The sequence below is a fragment of the Eucalyptus grandis genome, chromosome 1 (assembly GCF_016545825.1).
Source record: "Eucalyptus grandis isolate ANBG69807.140 chromosome 1, ASM1654582v1, whole genome shotgun sequence".
NCBI lineage: Eukaryota > Viridiplantae > Streptophyta > Magnoliopsida > Myrtales > Myrtaceae > Eucalyptus > Eucalyptus grandis.
The window spans coordinates 45,567,980-45,590,482 of NC_052612.1; the positions used below are offsets into that span (position 1 = coordinate 45,567,980).

General features: G+C 39.2%; 1 protein-coding gene and 2 pseudogenes across 1 annotated transcript; all 3 read right to left on the bottom strand.

Annotated features, from left to right (window-relative positions):
- Nucleotides 1-338: 338 nt before the first annotated feature.
- On the bottom strand, nt 339-3,685 carry LOC120286352 (annotated as a pseudogene).
- Nucleotides 3,686-7,277: 3,592 nt separating this feature from the next.
- LOC120290956 (adenylosuccinate synthetase 2, chloroplastic-like) lies at nt 7,278-11,353 on the bottom strand. The gene is given in 7 exon segments (XM_039307860.1): nt 7,278-7,516; nt 7,518-7,633; nt 7,974-8,239; nt 8,242-8,284; nt 8,391-8,435; nt 8,437-9,084; nt 10,992-11,353. Coding segments are annotated over 7 exon segments (1,470 nt in total). The 5' UTR covers nt 11,292-11,353; the 3' UTR covers nt 7,278-7,464.
- A 2,458-nt stretch (nt 11,354-13,811) lies between these two features.
- Nucleotides 13,812-22,503, bottom strand: part of LOC120287050 — a 10,266-nt pseudogene continuing 1,574 nt past the window's right edge.

The window sequence follows — 22,503 nt, forward strand, 5'->3', positions numbered from 1 at the left end:
CCAATAACTTTTCCCAATATGACTCACGTTGGCAGTTTGTTCAAAAAAAGGTTCTTGTCTGAAATCTTGCTGAAAGCATTCACCAACATCCCAAAAGCAAAAACATCATTCTTTTCATATAAGTTATTGCAAATGTTGTTTTTTTGCAATTGTCTAGGAACTTTGCAAGTCAAGGTCACATGCTCCTACCATAGATGTTGTCTTCTCTCTAACTAACAACTGAGCAAATTATGTGTTAGGTATACTGTTCTGTGTAAACTACACCCCAACACACTTGTGGATCTCGCAGGAAGATTGCATGATGAGATGGTAGATGGATAAAATGAGTACACAAAACCTCGCGTGATCAAACAAAATTTTAAGGTGAAACCACAATCAGCAGTACATGCAATGAGTAACACTAGGACATCAAAATGTAAAAACCTTGTGTAGAATCATCAGCTTTGGGCTATTCCTTATATAACATAGGTTGCTGTCAAGCACAACCTTTTCTATTCAAATAAATGACAAAGAGATGAAGCAACTCTAAACATCTATAGAATTAAGCTCCATAATTACAATATTGGAGAATGATAAAACAAAAAAATTATATGTATGCACCTGCACAAAATCATTTGACCTTTCCTCTCTGAATTTCAGAAGTGTGACCTTCCTCAACTTTCCGAGTGAGAAGTGAAATCCAATAGTGAGATGCACTTGAGGAAGCGTAGTATGAGGTCACAGTGAGTTGAGTAAACTTGGGGAGGGCATAAGCTACAAGATCAAAAGAGTAACGTTATTTACAATTCTAATAAGCATGAAAAGTACATTTTTAAAAGGACAGTTTGATGCAATTGTTGGGAATAATTACAATATTAAGAAGTAATTAGCCACTTGCTCCATCTAAAGTTCAATAATTATAACCCTCTTGCACTCTCAATAGAAAATGGATGTGTAGTCTGCGGCTTTTACTCTAAACTCCCTTAGAAAAAAATAATAAAAGCCAGGATCTTCCTAGGTTATTCTATGCTTTTCACAACAGAACATCTCCATCCCTCTCACCTTAAAAGCAAGAGTTAAAATACCTATAAAACACTGCACTACAAAACCCAGATAAGGGCACAGATAGCTCTGGGACTCCGTCAGACCTAATAAATATCCATTGTCGATAGCCTCGAATGGACAGTCTGGACCAAACTGAGGCTGACGGGCTTTGCTGCTTATAATATTAGTATTAAAAGGTGAAAGGGCTTTTTTCCATTGATTACAAGGTGAGCTTAAAATTTTTATGTCAAACTCCAGAACTTCCCCATGCATAGCAATCCTTCATATGCTATTTAGCAACACTAACTATATCCAAAAGTAAATAAACAAATAACAATGCTGCCCATGCAACCTGCAGAGAAAGCCATATGTTGTACATGTCAACCTCTTAACTTCAGCTCTATATGTGGCAACCAAATCACAGGGCATAATAAGGAGAATCAACAGCTTGAAGAATGCCAATGATTTAAACATTATGTAGTTTTTCTGACAAAAGAGATGAAAGAATAGGTGCTGGATAAAAATTGTTATCTTGAAAGCCAAAACCTTTTCTGATCAACCTTTTCAACAACATTTCATCATAAAATCTATAGAATCATCTTGCCCTGAGCACTCAGACAATTATGCAATGACGAAAATAGATGTGTGGGGTCTTTGTGGGGTGCTCATCTTGCCATGAGTACTCAGACAAATATGCAACGACGAGAATAGATGTGTGGGGTCTTTGTGGGGGTGCTCATCTTGTGTGAGTACTCAGACAAATATGCAACAACGAGAATAGATGTGTGGGGTCTTTGAGGGGTGCCCTAATAAGTAAAACTCTTCAAAGACGCCTTCAAAACACTGAAGACGATAATTTTCTGACGGACCAAGAGAATCAGATCAACAGGACATCATGGACTTCATTAACTCATGTTCATAACAGGGTATATAAATCTGGGCTCCTATAACTCTATAAGGAAAGTAAGCTTATTTAAATGAGAAAAACCAAACATTTGCAAATCTGGGTTAATAGTGTTCTAAAAACAGAAGTCTCCGACACACACCAAAAAGAAAGGAAAAAGAAAAGAAAAAGAGAGATCTAACAAGGAAATAATCTGTCTATGCATTTCCATATGGTGAAATGAATTTTATCAGCAGTAGCATCATCCGGCTAATGCCAGTGTCTTTAATATGTATGTAATGAGTAAAGCGACCATTCTAATTGCTATATGGTGGAAAATGAGCGCGGGTCAGCAAAATGAATGCAAACCAAGACCAGCCAATTAGAGAAAGCCCGGAAGAATCTGTTCATACCTCCAAATGCAGCACTGGCCCCAGAAAAGAGCAACAGCGGGGGAAGCTGCAAACAAAGAAGACAATGCATTCGTTATTCACGAACACTTATGCGGCAATGGCAAGGGAGCCAGAACAATTCGACTTTAGAAATTACAAAAGTAGACATTGAAGTATAGGAAATACCCCAACAACAAAAGGAAGCCATTTGGGTCCTCTAACACGATTCTGTATGAATGGGATTCCTGTTTCAGAAGGACGTTAAATGGAGGATAAAATTCAGAACTGAGATGTAAGAAATCAGTTTAAAGAATCTCACATTACCTGTATTAAAACTATAAACAGCACTAAGCAGTGCACCTAGTCCAGAACCAGCCTGTTGAAACAGCAGAGATTAGTGAGACCCAGAGTGGCTAGCGACAGACCATCCAAAGCACCAATCTCCTCAAAGAACAGTATGATACTGCTTAAGCGTGCCAAGCCACTTGAGAGCATAGTTCTTTAATTGAAAACATTGAGGAATGTAACGGTAAAAGCCTATTTTTGACTAATTATTGAGGAACGAGATCTACTTTATTTAGATTTAACGGCAACACTATCCATCCATAGTCAACATCTTAATTTGGCCTTCCAAGCAAATGGAGTAAAAGCATCATCGCGCTTGGCTTTACAGAGCAGGCTTCCGCTATCAATTGGGCGAAAACAACCCTATACAAACGGTGGAAAACGGAGCGCCCCCACACACATTCCCCATGAGAATCGCGACACAGAACGGTAATGTTTTTGCAAACAAACAGAGGAATTCGAAACTATTCCATGCCAACATCGAGCAAGACTAAACTTTCTTCCACCTTTTCAAAGACCACTACGGATTTCTCGCCAGGAACCGGAAACAGCACGCACAAACAGCACAAAACAACTCCAAATTGACGAGAAAGAAGTGAGAACTCACCACGGCGGTGGTGTCGTGCAGGACGGGAGTGATGGTCCACTCGCCATTCCCCTGAAAAACACCCAAAACGAAAAAAAAACAAAAGGAGGGAAAAAGGCGGGATTCAGTGCACGGACAAGACGCAACACAACAGACGCAGAGGATGGTGTTACGTTACAGCTTGCGGATTCAGGAGGGAGAGGCAGCGAGGGCAGCGCGGCGATCCGAGGCCGGGGTTGATGGTGGATCGTGGTGCAGGTTCCCGTTCCTCAGCTTCTGTTCGTACACCTCTCTCGTTCCCATCCCGATCTCCGATCTCTCTCTCTCTTTCTCTCTCTCTGCAACGCCACCTGCGGTTGCAGCGAAACTCGCTGCTCGGCGCTGCGGCTTCTGGTTTCAGCGTGCCAAAGGAACCCTCTCCGAGAAAAAGACCAGAGCATAAACCCTCCGAAAAGTCCGGTCCGAATTGAACGTTGCCGAACGCGCCGGCGTGGGTTTTCCAATTTAGACAATGCCCCCGTGACTCAAGGAACCATTCATATTGACCCACGTAAAGAAAGGGAAAAAAATTGCACCGGCATTCAAGAGATCTTGCGAAAATTTCAAATAAGAGGTTGAAGTATCCTTATTTTTTTTTAAATAAGACTCAAAGTGGATATTATTTTAAAAATAAAAGTTTGAAGTGACTATATCAATCTTGAAAAAAAACCTAAATTGATTATGGATATTTCAAATAAGGGCATAGTCTCGCTAGCTTATCGGTTGACAAAAGTTTCAGAACAATCAAGAATATTTTTGTCAAAGATATTTTTGTTCAAATATAATTTATATTAAAATTTATAAAAGAAAATTTAAATAAAAAAAGAAGAAGGGGAACACACGGGCAGGAGGGCGTGGCCACCACCCCATCATCGTTAGGGTAGCGATGATGGTCATTGCAAACGCCTGGGTAAGAGCTAGTGACTCCCAACGACCAAAGGCAAGGGCCTATTGGCCCTCGCTAGGGACGGGAGAGGGTGGCGACCCTCTCCCGAATTTGGGCGAGGGCTAGCAACCCTCACCCTCGCCCAATGCCTCCCAGACCTAGGCGGCAAGGTCTAGGGGCCCTAGTCGAGAATCGCTAGACCAATGCAAGGGCCAACAACCCGCCCTACGACCCTCCCTGATCCGGAGAGTGTCACTCGACCCTCGCTATCATCCCTCGGGCAATATGACGGTGGCCACCCTCCCGCTTGTGTTTTGCCCTTTTATTTTTTTTTTTTATTTTTTAAAGTTTTGTGTTATTTATTTATTAAGGAAAATAGAAAAAGAGAAAAAAAAAGACGAAATTTGAAAAAGACGAAATTACCTTTCATAAGTGATGAGTTTAAGCCCTTATTTGATACTAATATAATCATTTCGAGTTCTTATTTGACATAATGTCCACTTCATATCTTTATTTAAGAAAAATCAGGGTATTTCGGACATTTATTTAAAATAATGTCCACTCCATGCCTTATTGGAGAAAATGGACATTTCAGCTCTTTATTTGGAATTTTCCTAAAGATTTCATCATGAATGTGAGCAATTATGTGAGAAAATCCTTTAAAAATTCGAAAAAAGAGGAACATGAATAAGGGAGGATGATTGGGCTGGCGAAGCACAATCGGAACCCCGGTAATTTTTCCAATAATCAAGTCAAATAAGATTAATGAAAGAATTTGATTGCAATAATTTAATAAGTTTTATGATTTGATTATACTTTAAGTTAATATCCTGAAAAACCTCAAATTAGTACATCCGTGATAAATTTATCCAAAACTATGGTAAAACCCCAAATTGGTATACTTTTGACAAATTTACTCTAAATTGGTACACCCGTGACAAATTTACCATATGTTAGTTTTCATTAAATTTTATTGTCAAATTATTAAGTTAAATGATACATGATAGTTAACGGTATACTAATTTGAAATTTTACGCTCCGTTTATCACAATTTATAATTTTTTTGATTTTTTTGTGATATTAATTCAATTTAACGGATGATATATTTATCATAAACTTACCAGCTTTTTGGTTTTTTGTGTTCAAATAAATTAGTTTGGAATAATTTTGTCATAAACATATAAATTTAGGGTTTTTTATAATTAATCGAATAAATTTGTCATAGGTGTACCAGCTTTAGGATTTTTCATGGTCAAAAAAATAGTTTAGGATAAATTTATCATACATGCACTAATTTAAAGTTTTTTCAAAGTATTAACCCTTGTACTTTTTATAAATTTTAGGGTTAATACCCTAAAAAACCCCAAACTGGGTACATATGTGATGATCTACCCTCCGTTAGCTTCCGTTCGATTTTTCCGTTAATTTTCGACGTGGTTGCCGACGTGGCAAGCCATGTGAAAATTCATAAGTTTAATACCATTAAAACCCCAAACTGGTATATTTATGACAAATTTACACAAACCGGTATATTTATGACAAATTTACCCTAAGCCGATATATTTACGACAAATTTACTCTAATTAATTTTTCGATCATAAAACCTAAATTGGTACACGTGTGACATTTACCATCTTTCAATTTTCCCAAATTTGACTGAGTTGTGATGTACAATCAATTTTATTTTCCGGATTACTCTAACATTGCCTCCATATCATTAATACTTATTTTTTTTTCTTTTTATTGGAATCATTATTAGAGAATATTCAAAGACTACCAAATGTGCACTTCATTCTTATGCCGAGAGGATGCCCATTAACTAAAAGATGGACAGATCGCTTGTGCACATATACAAAAGAAGTGCACATATTGTGATTGCTTCACTCGTTTTTGGTTTGTGACAAACTTGGCTTTATGTTTATATGTCTTAGCCCAACATGGTTTACTACTTGTCCGCAATCTGTTTGTACGCTTACATATCACTCTTACTTTACTGGTCCTTATTAGCGTTACATAGTCTTTCCTACCTTGAATCGTAAGTGTCAAAATTTTAACATGGAACTTGCATGTGAATGGTATGAGTGACTCGTACATCACATGCTCGTTGAAATGCCGGAACCAAAATCACTTATGTTTATCGCTAATTTCAGTGTGTGCTTTGAGTGTGATTCTTTTGTATATAAATGCAAGCGATCTGTCCATCTTTTAGTTAATGGGCATCTTCCCGGCACAAGAATAAAGTGCACATTTGGTAGCCTTTGAATAGTTTTCTAATAATGATTCCAATAAAAAAATCAAGTATTAATGATATGAAGGCAATGTTAGAGTAATCCGGAAAATAAAATTGATTGGACAACACAACTCAGTCAAATTTGGGAAAATTGAAAGATGGTAAATGTGCCGCACGTGTACCAATTTAGGTTTTTTATGATCGAAAAAATTAATTTAGAGTAAATTTGTTGTAAATATATCAACTTGGGGTAAATTTGTCATAAATATACCAGTTTGGAGTAATTTTGTCATACATATATCAGTTTTGGGTTTTTAATGGTATTAAACTTATGAATTTCTACATGGCTTGTCACGTCGCCAACCACGTCAAGCAAAATTAACTAAAAATCGAACGGAAGCTAACGGAGGTAGATTCGCCACATATGTACCAGTTCGTGGGTTTTGGTGGTCAAAAATAGTTTGGGGTAAATTTGTCACAGCTGTCTTAGGTTGGGGTAGTTTTTAAGGTATTAACCCTAAATTTTAAGATGCACCAGTTTAGGATTTTGGGTACAATAGTTTGTGTCCGACGTGGCATTATTTACGTCAGCTTTGGTACCACCACTAAGATAGGTCGATCAAGTTGGTTACTATCCTTTAACTCCAATAATTAGCCACTTATTAGTGGCTGCTGAGCTATATTACCACCACTAATCTGCTGTCAGATGGTTGATCAAGTGGCTAATTAATGGAGCAAGTTGCATCTCTCCCCATTGGACTTCGCTTCTCAGTCGGAAAATCAAGGGAAGTCGCCCTTCTCAAACGCGAGAAGGAAACCTGAAATCATTGTAGCCATGTCCCTGCTCAGCGCAATACAAAAGGAGTTAGCTGATTTCAGTAACTAAGCTGACATAACCATGAGAAAGCAGCCACCACCAACAATTGAGCATACATGATTCCTACGTGAAGCCCCACGTAGATAATCTTTCAGCCAAGAAAATACAGAAGAATAGTGCAAAATTTTTGCTTTCAAGTGAAAATACATTTTCCTGTCTTTGACAATATGCTAATCCAGCATGTTCGGGGGAACGATTCTTTATCATTTGTAAATAAGGGCGTCCCGTCCAGGTCCAATGCCAATGTAATGGATCGATGCCCACGAGCTCTTCGATCCTTTCCACGTACTGCCGTGCAGCCTTTGGAAGGTCGGAGTAGCTTCTGACAGAAGAAATGTCACACTTCCAACCAGGTAAAACCTCGTACTCCACCTGAACACATGAAAGGAACATACCAAACAGACATTTGAGTTATCATCTCAACTCCGCAAGACTTGTATATGTGCTGCAAAAGTTAAATTACTTTATTTATAGGCTACAAAGATGTACGAAGAGCACATCACTATTTCATGCTTTAATGGCCTCTAATTTGATATCAAGTAAGATGATAGGTTGCCTAATCCATGTTATCGAGAAGGGGACACCCGGGTGTCAAGCAATTAACTTTACCAACTTTCTCAGGCAGACTTGTTATAGGCAACTAGCAAATATATATATATCACACAAGATACAGGACACGTCATGAAGTCAAGTGGATGATGAGAATGCTTGCCTTCAATTGCTCAAGGAGACGCAGATCTGCTGGAAATGATTCAATCGGTGTGCCATCAATTTGTTTATAAGCAACCCCTAACTGGATTTCCGGAAGATCAGATAGAACATCCAGTTTGGTTAAATTTAGAGATGAAAAGCCATTAATCTGACAGCAGTACTTCAGTGCAACTATGTCAAGCCATCCGCAACGACGAGGACGACCAGTAGTTGTGCCAAACTCCTGCCCAGCAAATCTGAGCAGGTCACCCCTTGTCCCAATATTTCTGTTGGGAAAGGACCGGAACCAACCCTTGTCGTATATGCTTTAACCTGCAAAGAAATTTTGAGGTAAGTAATTCAAACTTCACTTGCAAATTACCGACACGAGCACCAACTTCGTTTAAAAAAACATTTAATAAGATAAGTAGATACTCACCACTCCAATTAGATCGCCAAGGACTCTGGGTGCAATGCCAAGACTGGGTACAGATTCCACCAGCTGAGGGGCTTGAGGAGGTTACAAAGGGATATGTTCCAAAGTCAATATCTAACATGGTAGCTTGACCGCCTTCAACTAATATCTTTTTCTTTTGTAGTATCGAATCATTCATGAAATGCACAGTATCTGCTATGAAAGGCTCCAACCTTTCTGCATATCTCTTGTATCTTTCTACTTCTTCTCGGAGCATGTCAGGACCATAGTCAAAGCCTTTAAATCTTGAAGCTGCATCTGATAATAAATGATCGAGCTTTTGAGGAAAAGTATCCATGTGCCTGAGATCGCTCACTCTGATCCCATTTCGAATCATTTTGCTGGAGTAACAAGGACCAATTCCTCTTTTGGTCGTTCCAATAAAAGATTTAGCAAGCTCTGCTTCTCTAAGACCATCCACTACTTGATGGAAATCAAATAGCAGATGGGCACGATCAGACACCAAAATCCTTCCGTTGCAGGAGACTCCATTGGCCTCTAATCCATCAATTTCTTTAAATAATCCAGGCAGATGCACTACAACTCCATTTCCAATGACACATAGAGTGTCATCATTAAGAATACCTGATGGAACAAGGTGAAGAGCGAACTTCTTCCCCTCTGAATTGTAAATTGTATGCCCAGCGTTAGCTCCACCCTGGTGTCAAAAAATCTTCAAGGTTCAAAATAAAAAGTATTTACAATTGACAAATTCAGTAAAAGCCAGCAACTTAAGAATAAGATAGCTCTTTACAAAATAGATAATATCCACGCTCAATGGAGGAATATGGGCTATAAACACACAAGATCACTAGCAGAAGAGAAGTAAATTTATTCCTCTAGGATTCAATGATCAGCTATATTTCTCATTACATCAACCATGCCATATTACAAAGAAATCTGATAAAGTGCTGCACAGTATCTAGACTCGACTTACTGTGCAAACTGACTTTTTTCTCTTGGTCAACATCAATTAGTAGCAGTACCTCACCCTTATGAAGAAGTTTCTCTAAGGCACAACTAGATAGTTGGTTGACATATACTTTTGTTGTTTACTGCTACAAAATATAAAATGGAAAATGGAAGACCCGTCGTTGTTCGTCATCTTCTTCCTAAATGATTGAAGGGGAAATGGATGAACACATTAACATTCTAATCTTCAAATTCTGAGCAAGCAACATTAGAGATAACAAATGCATAGCATAATAGCATCCTAAGTATGGCCTCATTTCAATAAATTATCATCTTAATGGTAGATGAAGGTCTCCATCTTACATCCACAATAAGAAAAGGCAGATGATATGATGTGACGAGATGGATGGTCACTAGTACTACAAAACAGATAAGCTACCATAATTATACCAAATCAGAGTGTGGAAATGACAACCTTCCAGTTATCTATTGTATGTAAAGATACGTACACACTTCCCTAAAAAAGGAGAAGTTATCCATATTCAGGGGTCAGGAGAAAGAAGAAGACCATCACTAGAAAAAATGGACCATGAAAAACTTTTGGTTATCAGTTGTAGGTAAAGATATTTACAACCTTCCCTAAAATAAATGAAGGGTAAAAATATCCATTTTAACGGCTCAGGAGAAAGTAGAAAGACCATCATTGTCAAAGATAAAAAAAAAAATTACCCTCGAAGTTGCAACAAATAAAACATTAGAGCCATTAGCATCAGTCGAGAGATACAACCTTAGTGTCATTAACTCCTTGACAACAGTGTTCTTTCAAGGTCTGATTGAGTCAAATCAGTCAATCAATCAAGTTCATTCAGTAGACATTATGTACTCCCCTAGACTCTTAATGCCAACTGACTCGAGCATTCCATCATCGCTGTGCCAACAATCAATCATAACAACAGCACCATCTAGGCATCTCCAGAAACCTTATCGGTGGACCAACATGATGTTGCCGATGAAACCAGCCGATTGGTTTCGCCATACCGCTAATTTCTTCCAAATCGCAGCCGCCACCACATCGATTAAGCCACCAATCTCAGAACACCGGAGATTGTTTCTAGTTAAATCTTAAATAATTGTCAAAAATCCAACTTCCTCAATGCAAGCAATTTTCCCAACCCAGCTAACCTTAGCAAAAGAATTTCAACTCACTGTTCCCAATCCAAAGACGGAGCTTTAGACCATGATCGAGGTCATCTAGACCTCAAGGTGCCACTTCCCCCCATCTCAATGAATATACACCTAAACGCCCTGATGTTCTTACACCACAAATCTGATGCATGCCTTCCGACCCCCTTCCAAGTTCATCCCCGACTACCTCGAAATTTACTTTTGAACTACATTCTTTAATCATTCATTTGCTCATTTCCAGAGGTTCCCAAGCTCCCCTTATAATCACTCAAATCATTTCAGACACTGCATGCTCAACATGTCAAATCCAACGGCCTGATCACTATCTAGTCCCAAAAAAAAAAAGAAAAAGAAAAAAAAGAATACCACTCACGTTCCTTTCTCGAATATATTCGCACAGAAGACAAAAAGGCCAAACGCCATGTACTCGTAGAGATTCGAACGAATACAACCGATGCGGAGGCTCACCTGGCACCGGGCGACGACGTCGAAATGGCGGGCCAGGATGTCGACGAGTTGCCCTTTGCCCTCGTCCCCCCACTGGCAACCCAACACGCCGGACACCTGGCTCAGCCCCCCGATGCGGCTCGCCGGCGACTCGGGGGCGGCGCTGACGGAGGCGGCGGAGGCGGAGGCGGCGGCGGCCCGCGGCGGCTTCGCGGAGCAGACGACGGCGGGGCAGGGGCGGCGAGCGGAGAGAGGGGCGAAGGCCCCGTGAAAAGGGGTGGAGGCGGGGCTGGAGTCGAGCCTGAGGGTGGAGATGTTCATGGTCGGAATGTTGACTGTGAGAGAGAGAGAGAGAGAGAGAGAGAGGGAGGGAGGGAGGAAAAAATGTGATTTTTATTTTACTGTCTTTGGAGCTGGAGTCACCTGCAGAAGCGCCAGAAAAGGAAGGTGTCTTAAGAAGGAGAACTCATTACATAAATGTTAAATAAAATCCATCTATTTATGGTAACCGGTCGTATTAAAATTTAATTTTTGTTAAAGCATTAGTGGATATTTAATAACACATTCTCTCAGAAAGAAAATAGGTTCGACTTCATTTTACTTCCAAAAATTTATTTATTTCATTATTTTTGCGTCTACGTGATTATTGAGACCACTTTAATTTTTCTACTTAAATAACACATACTAAAGATTTTTCCTTCTCAAAAGCATGAAGTTTGACAAAGGAGATAAAAAGAAGAAAAGAAGAACGGAAGATGAAGACTAAACTTTTTTTTTTTTTTGTTATTCAATTGGGGAAGAAAGTTATTAATATTGCTCGCGAGTCATGTCTCTAAATTTTTCTATGAATAAATAAAAGTCTAGATACGAGGATGCCTTAACTAGTTAGATCTTGACTCCGCCATAATCACTTAAATTTTAGACAAAAAGAACAAATGGACAAATCTTAGAAGACTAAAAAAAATGAATTTTCGACTTTGAAAGACATATTGTATTTTTAATAATTTAAAAGAACATAAAAAGGTGATTCGATATTTCCACGTTGCAGCGTCGTTGGACCTTTAACTGTAAAGAGAGGACATAGAAAAGGAAAGGCTTATTTAGCAATTTGTTGCCGAGTGGGAAGAAGAAATAAAATAAAAACAGAAGAAAGGAAAGCAAGGTTGGATTTTGTTTCCTAATCCCAATGGGCATGGACTGCTTTGATGGACCGACATAGAATTCTACGGGCGGCGGATAAAGGTATACATATATTCCAGAAGATCTCTGTGGGCTTTGATCGTGGGATTTGACCAAAATTTTATGTGTTCAAGACTATTAAATTTCTTGTTAAGATTTGTTAATTCCTTTGGTTGATAGATTATTTGTGAGGAATTATGGGTTAAATATTATGTGAGTTATTGGAGGTGATTAGGAGCTGCAAAATACCAAGAGTGTTTGCTTTGTGTAACTCAACTATGGTTTTAATATCCGTTATATTTTTTTATTCATAATTAAGTTATTTTTGTCAGTTTCTTCCAATAACGTAAATTACATAGACCAAATCATTTAAATCTGGTGTTCAATTTATTTTTTCGTTCTATCTGTTTTACTGTTCAATTGCTTAATTCCACAATAATACATCTACTAATTTCTTTTTAGAAACTTAGCACAAATTATGAGACAAATTTTAGAGAGAGAAAGAAAGGTCGTGATAGAAGGGTAATTTAGTCAATTAAAACTGTGTTGTAGTAATAAAAAAGGGTGTAGAAATAGCACCTCCCAAATATCTAAAACAGGTCTTAAATCAAATCTCAATATCAAAATGAAAGATCCATATAAATTCCACGTGAATCTCATAAAATCTAACGGTTTAAATTCACTTTTATATATACTAAATAAGGTTGAAGATGGTTTTTGTAGTTTCCCCTTGTGATAGCTTCTTGCTATAATAAAGGCAGGATTATTGAAAATGGACACAACATTGATAGGGGGTACATCAACTTGGATTATTCAAAATGGATCATTGTCTGTTCTAATGACCGGACGTTTGACTTACACAGATCCGACCCCTTACCGACCGGCTAAATTCCTACAACCAGAGGAGTTTTGGATCGCGCACGAGACTCGTACCATCCGCGGCTGTGATTGCATTTGGTACATCAACTTGGATTTTCAAGGGAATTCCGGGATGCGTTAGGGAGATGGCGTTGGGGGCACGCTGATTCGATGAATCGTTTTGTAGGGCCTGAACTTTGAAAGGGCTACAGGAGTCGGATAATCTTACAGATCAAAAGGAAATCTGAGTGGGACCATTCTTCGGTATATATTCAGCAGTCGAGTCAGATAAGCCATTATTCTGTTTTCTTTTCTGGTTTTTGTTGTTTGCTACTGTGAATGGTTCATTAATTTTTTTCTTCACTTTTCATAACCTGGATTTCATTTTCTTGGCAAGGTGGTCCAGCATACCTAAAATCTGTGATCACCAAGTTTTTGTTGCAGCTTTAGGCCCACATGAATCTCTCCTTCGAAAGATCTGGCAATAGACGATATCATCCGCAAATGGTTTCCTTCGGCCTTCGCCTGAGGAATCATCATGGACACTAGCATGGTTGCTTAAGGACAGTGGATAAGCGGATCTTCATGTATCAGGAAAGAGAAGCTGTAGTGTTTTAGCTCAACCAAACCCCTTCAGTCATTGCTCAATGATATAATTCCATAGAGAGAAAAGTGCTTGGGACTCCAAACTTCTGTAACCAAATGTTCCTGAAATTTTGGAAGTACCCTCCGGCTTTGGCTCCTGTATAATGATATCAAGCAAGGACGGAACTAGCTTTCGAGTTATGATGACTACTGACCGTCTAAGAACGAATAAATATTGGCGTTTATAAGAGAATTTGAGATCCTTTCCTCTATGATCATGAAAGAGAATCTGTAGATTTTACATGTAAGAGGAAAAAACAACTGTACTGGCGTTTGCCTTTGGTTAGAAAATATGCCAGAGTTAGGCACCATCCTTGCAAAACTGTGGAACTTGGTACGGTGGGCCACTGCATGCACTTTCTTCAATCCAGAAAGTCGCCGGCATCTGCAGCTCATTCGAAGAAGAGTTGTTGCTACTATCTGCAGTTTCTCTTCAATTCATATACACTCAGCCTCCAATACCTGAGAACTCCTTCAGGGGTTGAATTGGTTTTTCAGGTGGCTTTCATGAGGCACTCTTGCGGCAGCCCAGACTCCTTATTCTGAGGACCGACTTGTTGCCTCCATGGATCATTGTGTAACTTATAGTGCAAGACCTTGTAAGGACAAAAATAGATGAGTCAATGTTCATCCTCATACACGTGCAAAAACTTGCATGGCAATAGCATGCAATATAGACAGTACAATAAACATTTCCATGCTCCTCATGATATGGAACTGGAGACTGTTCAAGATTAAGATCATTGTAGTCTACTAGCAAGCAGCATGAAAGTGGCTATCCCAATTATTTGGCAGCATCAACATACATCGACCCACTTTGCTTCCACAAATATTGGCATAAATGCTAATGCATGATTCTCAAATTTGTGAATTTCAATGATGAATGGGTTGTGACAAAAACAAATAATTTGATGCAGAGAAGGAGAAAACCCGAAAATTTTCTCTTCTGAGTTTCATGGCAGTTGTTGCAGAAGAAGAGGGCAAGTTGTCAACAATGTGCAGACAGAGTTACAAAGATAAATAGAAGCATGACGCACTTTTAACAGACAAAATGGGCAAAAGGATTTATAACTTGGTTTTTCCTGCTTATTTACGCTGTTTTACATCCAAACCTCACGGTTTTATGTGAGGAATAGGATCATATCAGTGATTACATTTCAGAGATGAGCTATCTTATGCTGATTTTTAAGCTTTATAAGAACAGGAGTCTTTTGCTAACACTACATTTAGCTAAGCTCGCTAAAGCTGAAAGAATGTTAGGGAAGAAATTGATTACATCAAGAACTAAGCAAATTAATCTTATCCACATTTATTTCCTGCCATGGGTACTGAAGATACGTCATGCTCTTTTGCCTGTTACAGTCTTCTACACTGCGGCTGCTGTTGCTCATCCATGATAAGCCTTTAATCCACAGGGCAACAAAATATAACATGCAATTGTTTTATGGTTAATATTTAAGACGTACCTGCATAAATGTGGCAAAGACATCATCTTCACTGAACTGCAAAAATGCACTTGCCCAGTTGTCCACTCTACCCAGAGCATTTCTCTGCCTCTCAGCCTCTAGCAGAATCGAATCTCGGTACAAGAACCTCTGCCAGATTTTCTGAACATTTGCCTGCTTGAACTTCACTTCTGTCTCGTTGAATCCCTTGTAATGTAAATGGAGTGCCACATGTCATCAGCCGTAATAAAAGTATGTCGCAGGAAAAGACATAAAATTAGTGTCATTTGTCCTATGTGTCCCATTTCAATTCGTTAGCATAAATTAAGACTCTTACCTGCAGAATCTTTACCAGGTCAGGAATTTCATCTTCACGTAAACGAACTGCAAAGCTATCATAGTTGAGCACATTCTCATATGGCAAGTATATCCCATCCTGAACATGAAAATTTCAAACAAAAATAAGAATAGAACAAATTTCAACCTTTTTCGCACAAGATTTAGGATTACAGACTCATAGTTCAAGAATTGTTAAAAGCAGACGAACGAAAATAAGTAGGCTAAGCCTAAAATAGGACAAAATTCAACTTGCTCTGAAATGATAATCCAATTTTTGTACTGTATCATCTTCTCTGGTTCATTGTCAAGTGATGGAAAGGATATGATTCAGTAAAATATGCTCTTAAGGCAACGCTCACATTGCAAACAGTTGAATCTGACTAGACAATCACTTCATATTCATGTAGTAACACTAACATCAGATGAAGGAAATCAGATCTTTCAGAGGAACTCACAAACGACACTAATAGGACATGTTCTATTCACCCTACTGCAGTCACCCAGGATCCTCATGCAGAACTACATCAGTTTCATGAGAAAAGCACCAACTAATTTTAAGAAAATTGGTCACTATATCTTCGGTCTTTTGCAAATGCTCTAGAAAAATGTCCCAGTTAAAGTAAAAAACTCTCCAAAAGGTTAAAGCTCTTTGACAAAATAGTAGTCCTTGCCTTTCAAAACCTACAAGTTGTTTGACAAGATAATATTCTCTGCAAACTCCTTTTTTTTCTTTTTTTCTGTTTTTTGCTGGCCAGCAATATTTTCTTTGCTACATCAAATCAAAAAAACCCACATTAGTACTGTTTCAAATCATATTCAAGATCAGAAGATGCGTATTAACATTTCTGGTCTTGCCAGCCAACCATATCCATATCCAAAGAAGGAATACACCCAACAGCCAATGTTACCCCATTTTTTGCATGGTGAAAATAGATATTTCCTTAAACCCATGTGAAACATTTTTTATTGTCCAGAAGAGAGCATCATCAGGAGAACAGAAATAAAAACAAATACCTGAATGACCACAGGAATGCATCCCTGCAAAATACTATCTTCCATTCGACCACTCCAACCATCTCCAGGTAGTACCCCACAAAAAATAGAACTAGCTAAATCCTCATGATAGTTTTCAGAACGCAGTGGGGTCACTATCACATCTTTTAGCATGCTGTCTCCCGAGCTTCCCTTTCTTGTTAGGGCTAGATCCAAATTCTTCTGCCAACTTCTGTCGGATACCCATGCTATAGCTGCAGACAAGGGGAAAAATGCAGGAAAAATGAGATAAGAAACTATGCTATGGAATTCACTCTGGGAAAGAACTCAGCTAGATTCACTAAGGTATATTCATCTCTGCTCCCTCTCCAGCAATGTCAGTGGACACTTTCCCCTTTTAGTTGAGGAGGTTGTTGGTATTGATGATGCTATCGAGACCTTCTCCATAGGTGTAGGAAATTGTAAGCTCAGTAAGGTTGGGCCATCTAAGGCACTTCTCGAGAACTATCTTCCAAAATGAATAACGCCATAATAAAATAATGGAAGCATCTAAAAGGTCCTGGGATTACTTACGTGACTTCCGGCCTTCCATTTGCATAAGCTGGTCCCAGATTTCCATTGAAATAGAACAACTTTTTTCTTTTCTCATAGGGCCTAGAAATGATTCACATTGCTTAGTAAAATGCTCCACAATTCTTCACTTGAACAAAAGTACAATGAACGAGAAATCTGATGAAACAGAACCCAAACCTAGCCCAAAGATTCAATTTTACAGCATTTGCATCAGGGATCTTCCATGCAGGAAGGACGAGATCTTTATCAGGGTCAAAACATGGATGGTCCCCCTTCTATCCAAAGAAATTTTATCCAGTCATCAGCCCAGTAGGCTGTGGTCGAGTGGTTATGCTTTGAATTTGTATTACCCCAGTGAACCAACATCATGCTGTTCCATATCTCCTTGGGGGCATAGCAAGCACCTTCATCCCAGGAAAAAAAAACTGCAAGTGCAAGAGTCACATGATAAGTATATGCACCAAGAGTGGCTGTGTTATAATATTCAGTTCCTTCCACTCTGTCTTTGTGTAAGGAAAGGAAAAAGTCCCTCATTTCATACCCATAAATGGTCCCTTCCAGATGAACGGTTCCAAAAGGATATTGGGAAACTATGTGATTGTGTGCCTTCTTGTAAAAATCAAGGTGAGAGAGCTCCTCAAACCCATGTGGTCCTGATAATGAGACAAACAATTGCATCACCACATATTTAGAAAATTAAGACAATCTATACTCAATAATTTAAACACAGAAGCTCTTAAAGCACACAAAACTCGTGGTAAAAGAACAAACATCGGGTGATAAGTTCCTGTAACAGCCACAGGCTAACCTGAACAAATGAAGGAAAATAAAATGATGCATTATGCATGTGTATGCACATAAATAATATGATTATATCCTGTACCAGGTAGGTTAAAGCAACTGCTAAGAAACTGTACCTGCATACTCAAATGAGGTGCATCGTCAGCACGAGTAATTATGCATGAATCAAGAACAGGCACAAAGAAAAATCTGCTTCTTCACGGTTCAGTGTCCTGTGGGACTAGCTAATATACTTTCATAGAGTGCCATCTGCAATCACCAGAATAGAGATAAATGACTGTTACTACTGTGGAAGGATTTAGCTTCTAATGACTGGTAATATAACTACTAAAAAGAAAGAAATCTCGACTTATCTACAGTGTTGATTTGAAATGTATTATAACGTTTTACCTGGGAGCCATACAACTGTTCTGTCCACAGAGTTGCATTCTTGTCATCATAGATTCTGTTGACACATTCAAGCTTGAAGTGTCGTCCCTGTAGATTCCATCAAATTGTAAGAATCATATCTACGTCATCCAAATATCTCAAAAAAAGAAAAGGCAACTCTCTCTCTGACCTCAAGAAGCAGACTGTTAAATTCTGGGGGCAGATCATACACGATATAAGTGGCCTCTTCCTTTTTAGAGAAGTGTTGAGACTGACAAGAGGCCCCGTGAGATTCTCGTTAGTAGGAACTTCAATTTGAGCTGGGCGTAGCCATCGAGGCCACTCTCCCACAGATGACAAAACTGATGGAATACTACAATCAGCCCCCATACCAACCATTCTTGCACTGACAATTAGAACATGCTCAGTTATAATTACGGACCATCAACACAACAAGAATAAATTGCAACAAGATGTGGTATGATTAATTTGACCTTACTGGTGTCATTAAGATTAACTAATAGAAAATGCATGTAGACCCAAAATTGAGTGATGTATACACAGCACCACCACCACCACCACCACGGACAAGAACAAAAATTCCCAAGAGGTAGGGCACTTTTACATTAATAAGTGTCCTTAGACCACAACGTAATGAGCAATCAACTAGGAAACAAATTATATAAAACTCAGTTGTTTAAAGTATTCTTATCTTATTACAGAAAAGTGGCATGCAAACTAAAAATTCAGTAGCCAGATCCATCAGCTGTAGCTTTTGTTCTGAAACATTTACAGAATTCTCGAAATCCAAAAGGCCGAAATAAGTGCATGCTGACTTTTTGTCCACGCATTTCCTTCCCCAGTCAAATAACTTTTCCATAATCAAGAACAATAAACAAAAATCTGTCAAATAATTGCTCTAGAAAATCTAGTGGAACTATTAGCACAAGATGCAGAAGAGTTTGTGAAATATCAATCGTTTGTGGAGTGGCAAAACAATCTCTGATCAAAAACATTTGCACTAGCATATGTGCTTTGTCACTGAAATTAGAAAGGATCATCAATCAACTTGTCCTACTTGAATTCGAAATGAAGTTGAATCGTCCCTGCACTTGAGAGTGTAAAAACTTATACCTGACAGAATCCACCACGCAGTATCCATGTCCAGAGCACTGATTGATACAAGTGCACTGCACTGGCACTTCACAAAAGCTACCCAATAGCCATCATATTTACAGTCACACTCCTCCTTGAAATGTACCTTGGAAGAATAAGCATCAGCTGGATCCACGTTACACCATCCTGGCATGCTACCATTCATTGTGAATATATTCTCCAGGTCAGCTTTTGCCCAGTCAGTTACCTTGGGACCTCCATCTTCAGAAGGCAGCCTAGAAGATATTTCCATCAGTTGCTACTAATTTAGTCTAATAGAACATGTGAATCAATGCCCATATAGTCATTTCATATACTTACTTCACTTGAAACCCATGCCTCAGCCACTGGACGGTTTGGATACTTGGTTCCTTCTCCACAAAGCACATGGCTCTAGTTGTATCACAGTGAGCGGAGCAAATTGAGACAACCCACCGTCCATATGGTAGCTCTGATGATGCTGGGTAATTGCAGTCCAGATGCAGTTTCTCAGAGCATCCTTCCCCTGTCCCAGATGATGATTACTTTATTGGATAACGAGGCAACTAAAAGAGTCATGGAAAGGAGGGCATTTTCTATGAGTGCCCTCTTAGATTTACTTACACAAAATAATTTGAGAATAAATTATTCAGAAAAGATCAGGAAATTATCCACAATATAACATAGCAGCAGAAAATAACCTCCAAATAGGTAGAGCATCTTTAAGCAAAGACTATAGTGAATTTAGGAACAAAAACATATCTTAAGGCATGAATAAGAACATTATAACAAAATGGAAAGCATGATTAACTCTAACATCCTAAATCTGTGAAGTCGTGGACATTCCGTAAGTTTGGATGAGGTAAGCAAATCCTGTGAAACAATCCCAATAAACAAATCTTAAAATTTGGTAGTGTGACACACAGAAGTATTCCATATTGTCCCAAAGCAGATTGTAATAGACATAAAGGCTATACATTGAAGCTATAAATTCTGCCATTTCACTGTAAGGTAGATCACCATCCGTGAAGCCGTAACTTGTTCACCAATGTTCGAACTAGCAAATGTCATAGTTGCTATATATTCTAAATGCACCAACTCCAGGAATTAGCTAATGCCAGATCCAGATGTTATCCCTGTGCCTAAGACTATGGGCAGCACTACTTCTTGGCAATTTGAGTTCAATGGATAACAGGACAGGAACATGAAAGAAGAAACAGGACTTTAAAAAATCCTTAAAATGCTTTACATCTTATTCACTCCATATGTCTAACATTGTCCCCATGTGATATGTTCCCTTTCAGTTAAATTGACCGGTTAGGCACATAGGCCTGCAGGGAAGATTAGTCTTCCATATAATCTGTGACTGCAGCACAGATGATGTACACTTATTGACTCTTGGTTAGATCTAGACAAACGAGAGAACTAAAAGTAAAGGATACAACACCGATCATTGTTTTATTAACTCAAACTGGTGTTATTGATGAGATCATGAATCCTCGGGATAATACTAACCACTGAAACCATGAAAGCAACGGCATTGCCTAACTCGTGGTTACAAATGCCTTGACCACTACAATCATCTTTGCAGCTCAGGCCACCTATAACCTGCCAAAACAAGAATAAGTTATAGACAAAGAGTACGATATCGCATGCCAACATCAACTTCTATCCATCATCTAAATAGAAGAATGTTTGCAGTTTCTGATACCAGTATCTAAAGATGCTGATGCCGCCTTGCTACTTTTCTTTGTTAGTTCTAATTGCTAAATATAAGCAAGAATTCACCCTTAACCTGAAAATGCTTCAAGAAAATCAACCATTGACAAGGAAAAGAACAAAAATCTTTGTCCTGATTACCTCAACAACATTGACACCTCCGTCACGGAATCACAGCCAGAGAGCCACCTACCTATCCTGGCCTCCAAAGTCTACCACGTACACCACCGCATTGTGAGAGTCGGCTGGGAATTGATTATCCAGATCAACACGTGATCTTATTGCCTGACCATTACTTTTGCCTCCTTCACTGGATCCATTTAAAGGCAGGCATGGGTTTTGAACTTTTGAGCATTTAAGTAATCCAAAGAAGGTACAACGGGATACACGAATAGATGAAAAAACCAATGAAATCCACACAGTAGAAGCAATCCCTCCGGCCAAAGACCAGAATTTCACTTTCTCAATATGAAACATCCTTTCAATAGCAACTCAGGAACAAATTTCAGCAGATAATGGAACTCAGAATCGCCAGCACAATATCTGAACTCAGAATTACCAGTGCTTCTCTGTGCACCTGTCCAACCGAAAATCAGCACCCATGAGACCAAAATACAATAGTTGCAAACTATGAATCTACTAAAGAATGCTTGCCAACTTCACATAATTACGGAGATTAGACACTTCATTCACCAACTAGTTCATTACAAAGCGATTTGCCGGTGTATATGGCGGTGAAACGTCCCGATAACCCGGCGTGTCAGTCACATCGAAAAACAGCAAGCTATAAGGAAAGAGCAAAGAAAAAGGTGACAACTTTTTTCCAACCCCAGATACGGAACAATGATCCGAGCGATATTACCCACGATTTCTCGCGACGCTCGGGTCGAATTCTACGCGGAATCAATCATGAAGCAAGGGAAAAACAAAAACCGAATTCCAACGAACAGGTAAAGGCCGACGCGAACGAAGCTGATGCAAGAGGGAGTGATAAGTGCAATGGGGGAGGACACAGAGCAATTGAAGCTGAGCAAAGACTCCCAAGTGATTAAAAGAGAATCGACTCACCGGTTCTTCCAGATCCAAAATGAAGTGGGCCATGAACTGAGCTCAGCTCTCATCCAGAGCACTGAAGAGGAGGAAGAAGAAGAAGAAGAAGAACATGCTGAATCAACGTGACCAGGCTGTAAAATAATCACATGAGAAAGAGAGAGGAGGTCGCATTGGTCTCTCGCGCAATTTGCATATTCCACCGGAATGTTCGGAAAAACCATTAAATAATCGGGGCCAATGGATCGCCGTGGAAATTGGGACGTCAACGCCGCAATGGTCCCTGGATGCCGGACGGACAGAAAGAGAGAGAAACGAGAGAAGTTTTCCTTTTTTCCGGGCGTGCCTGAGGGGCAGCGAAAATGGGAGCGCCAATGCCCCGCGCCTTCCGAAGACTTTCGTGTGAGGGAGGGGGAGCCGTTGAGTCT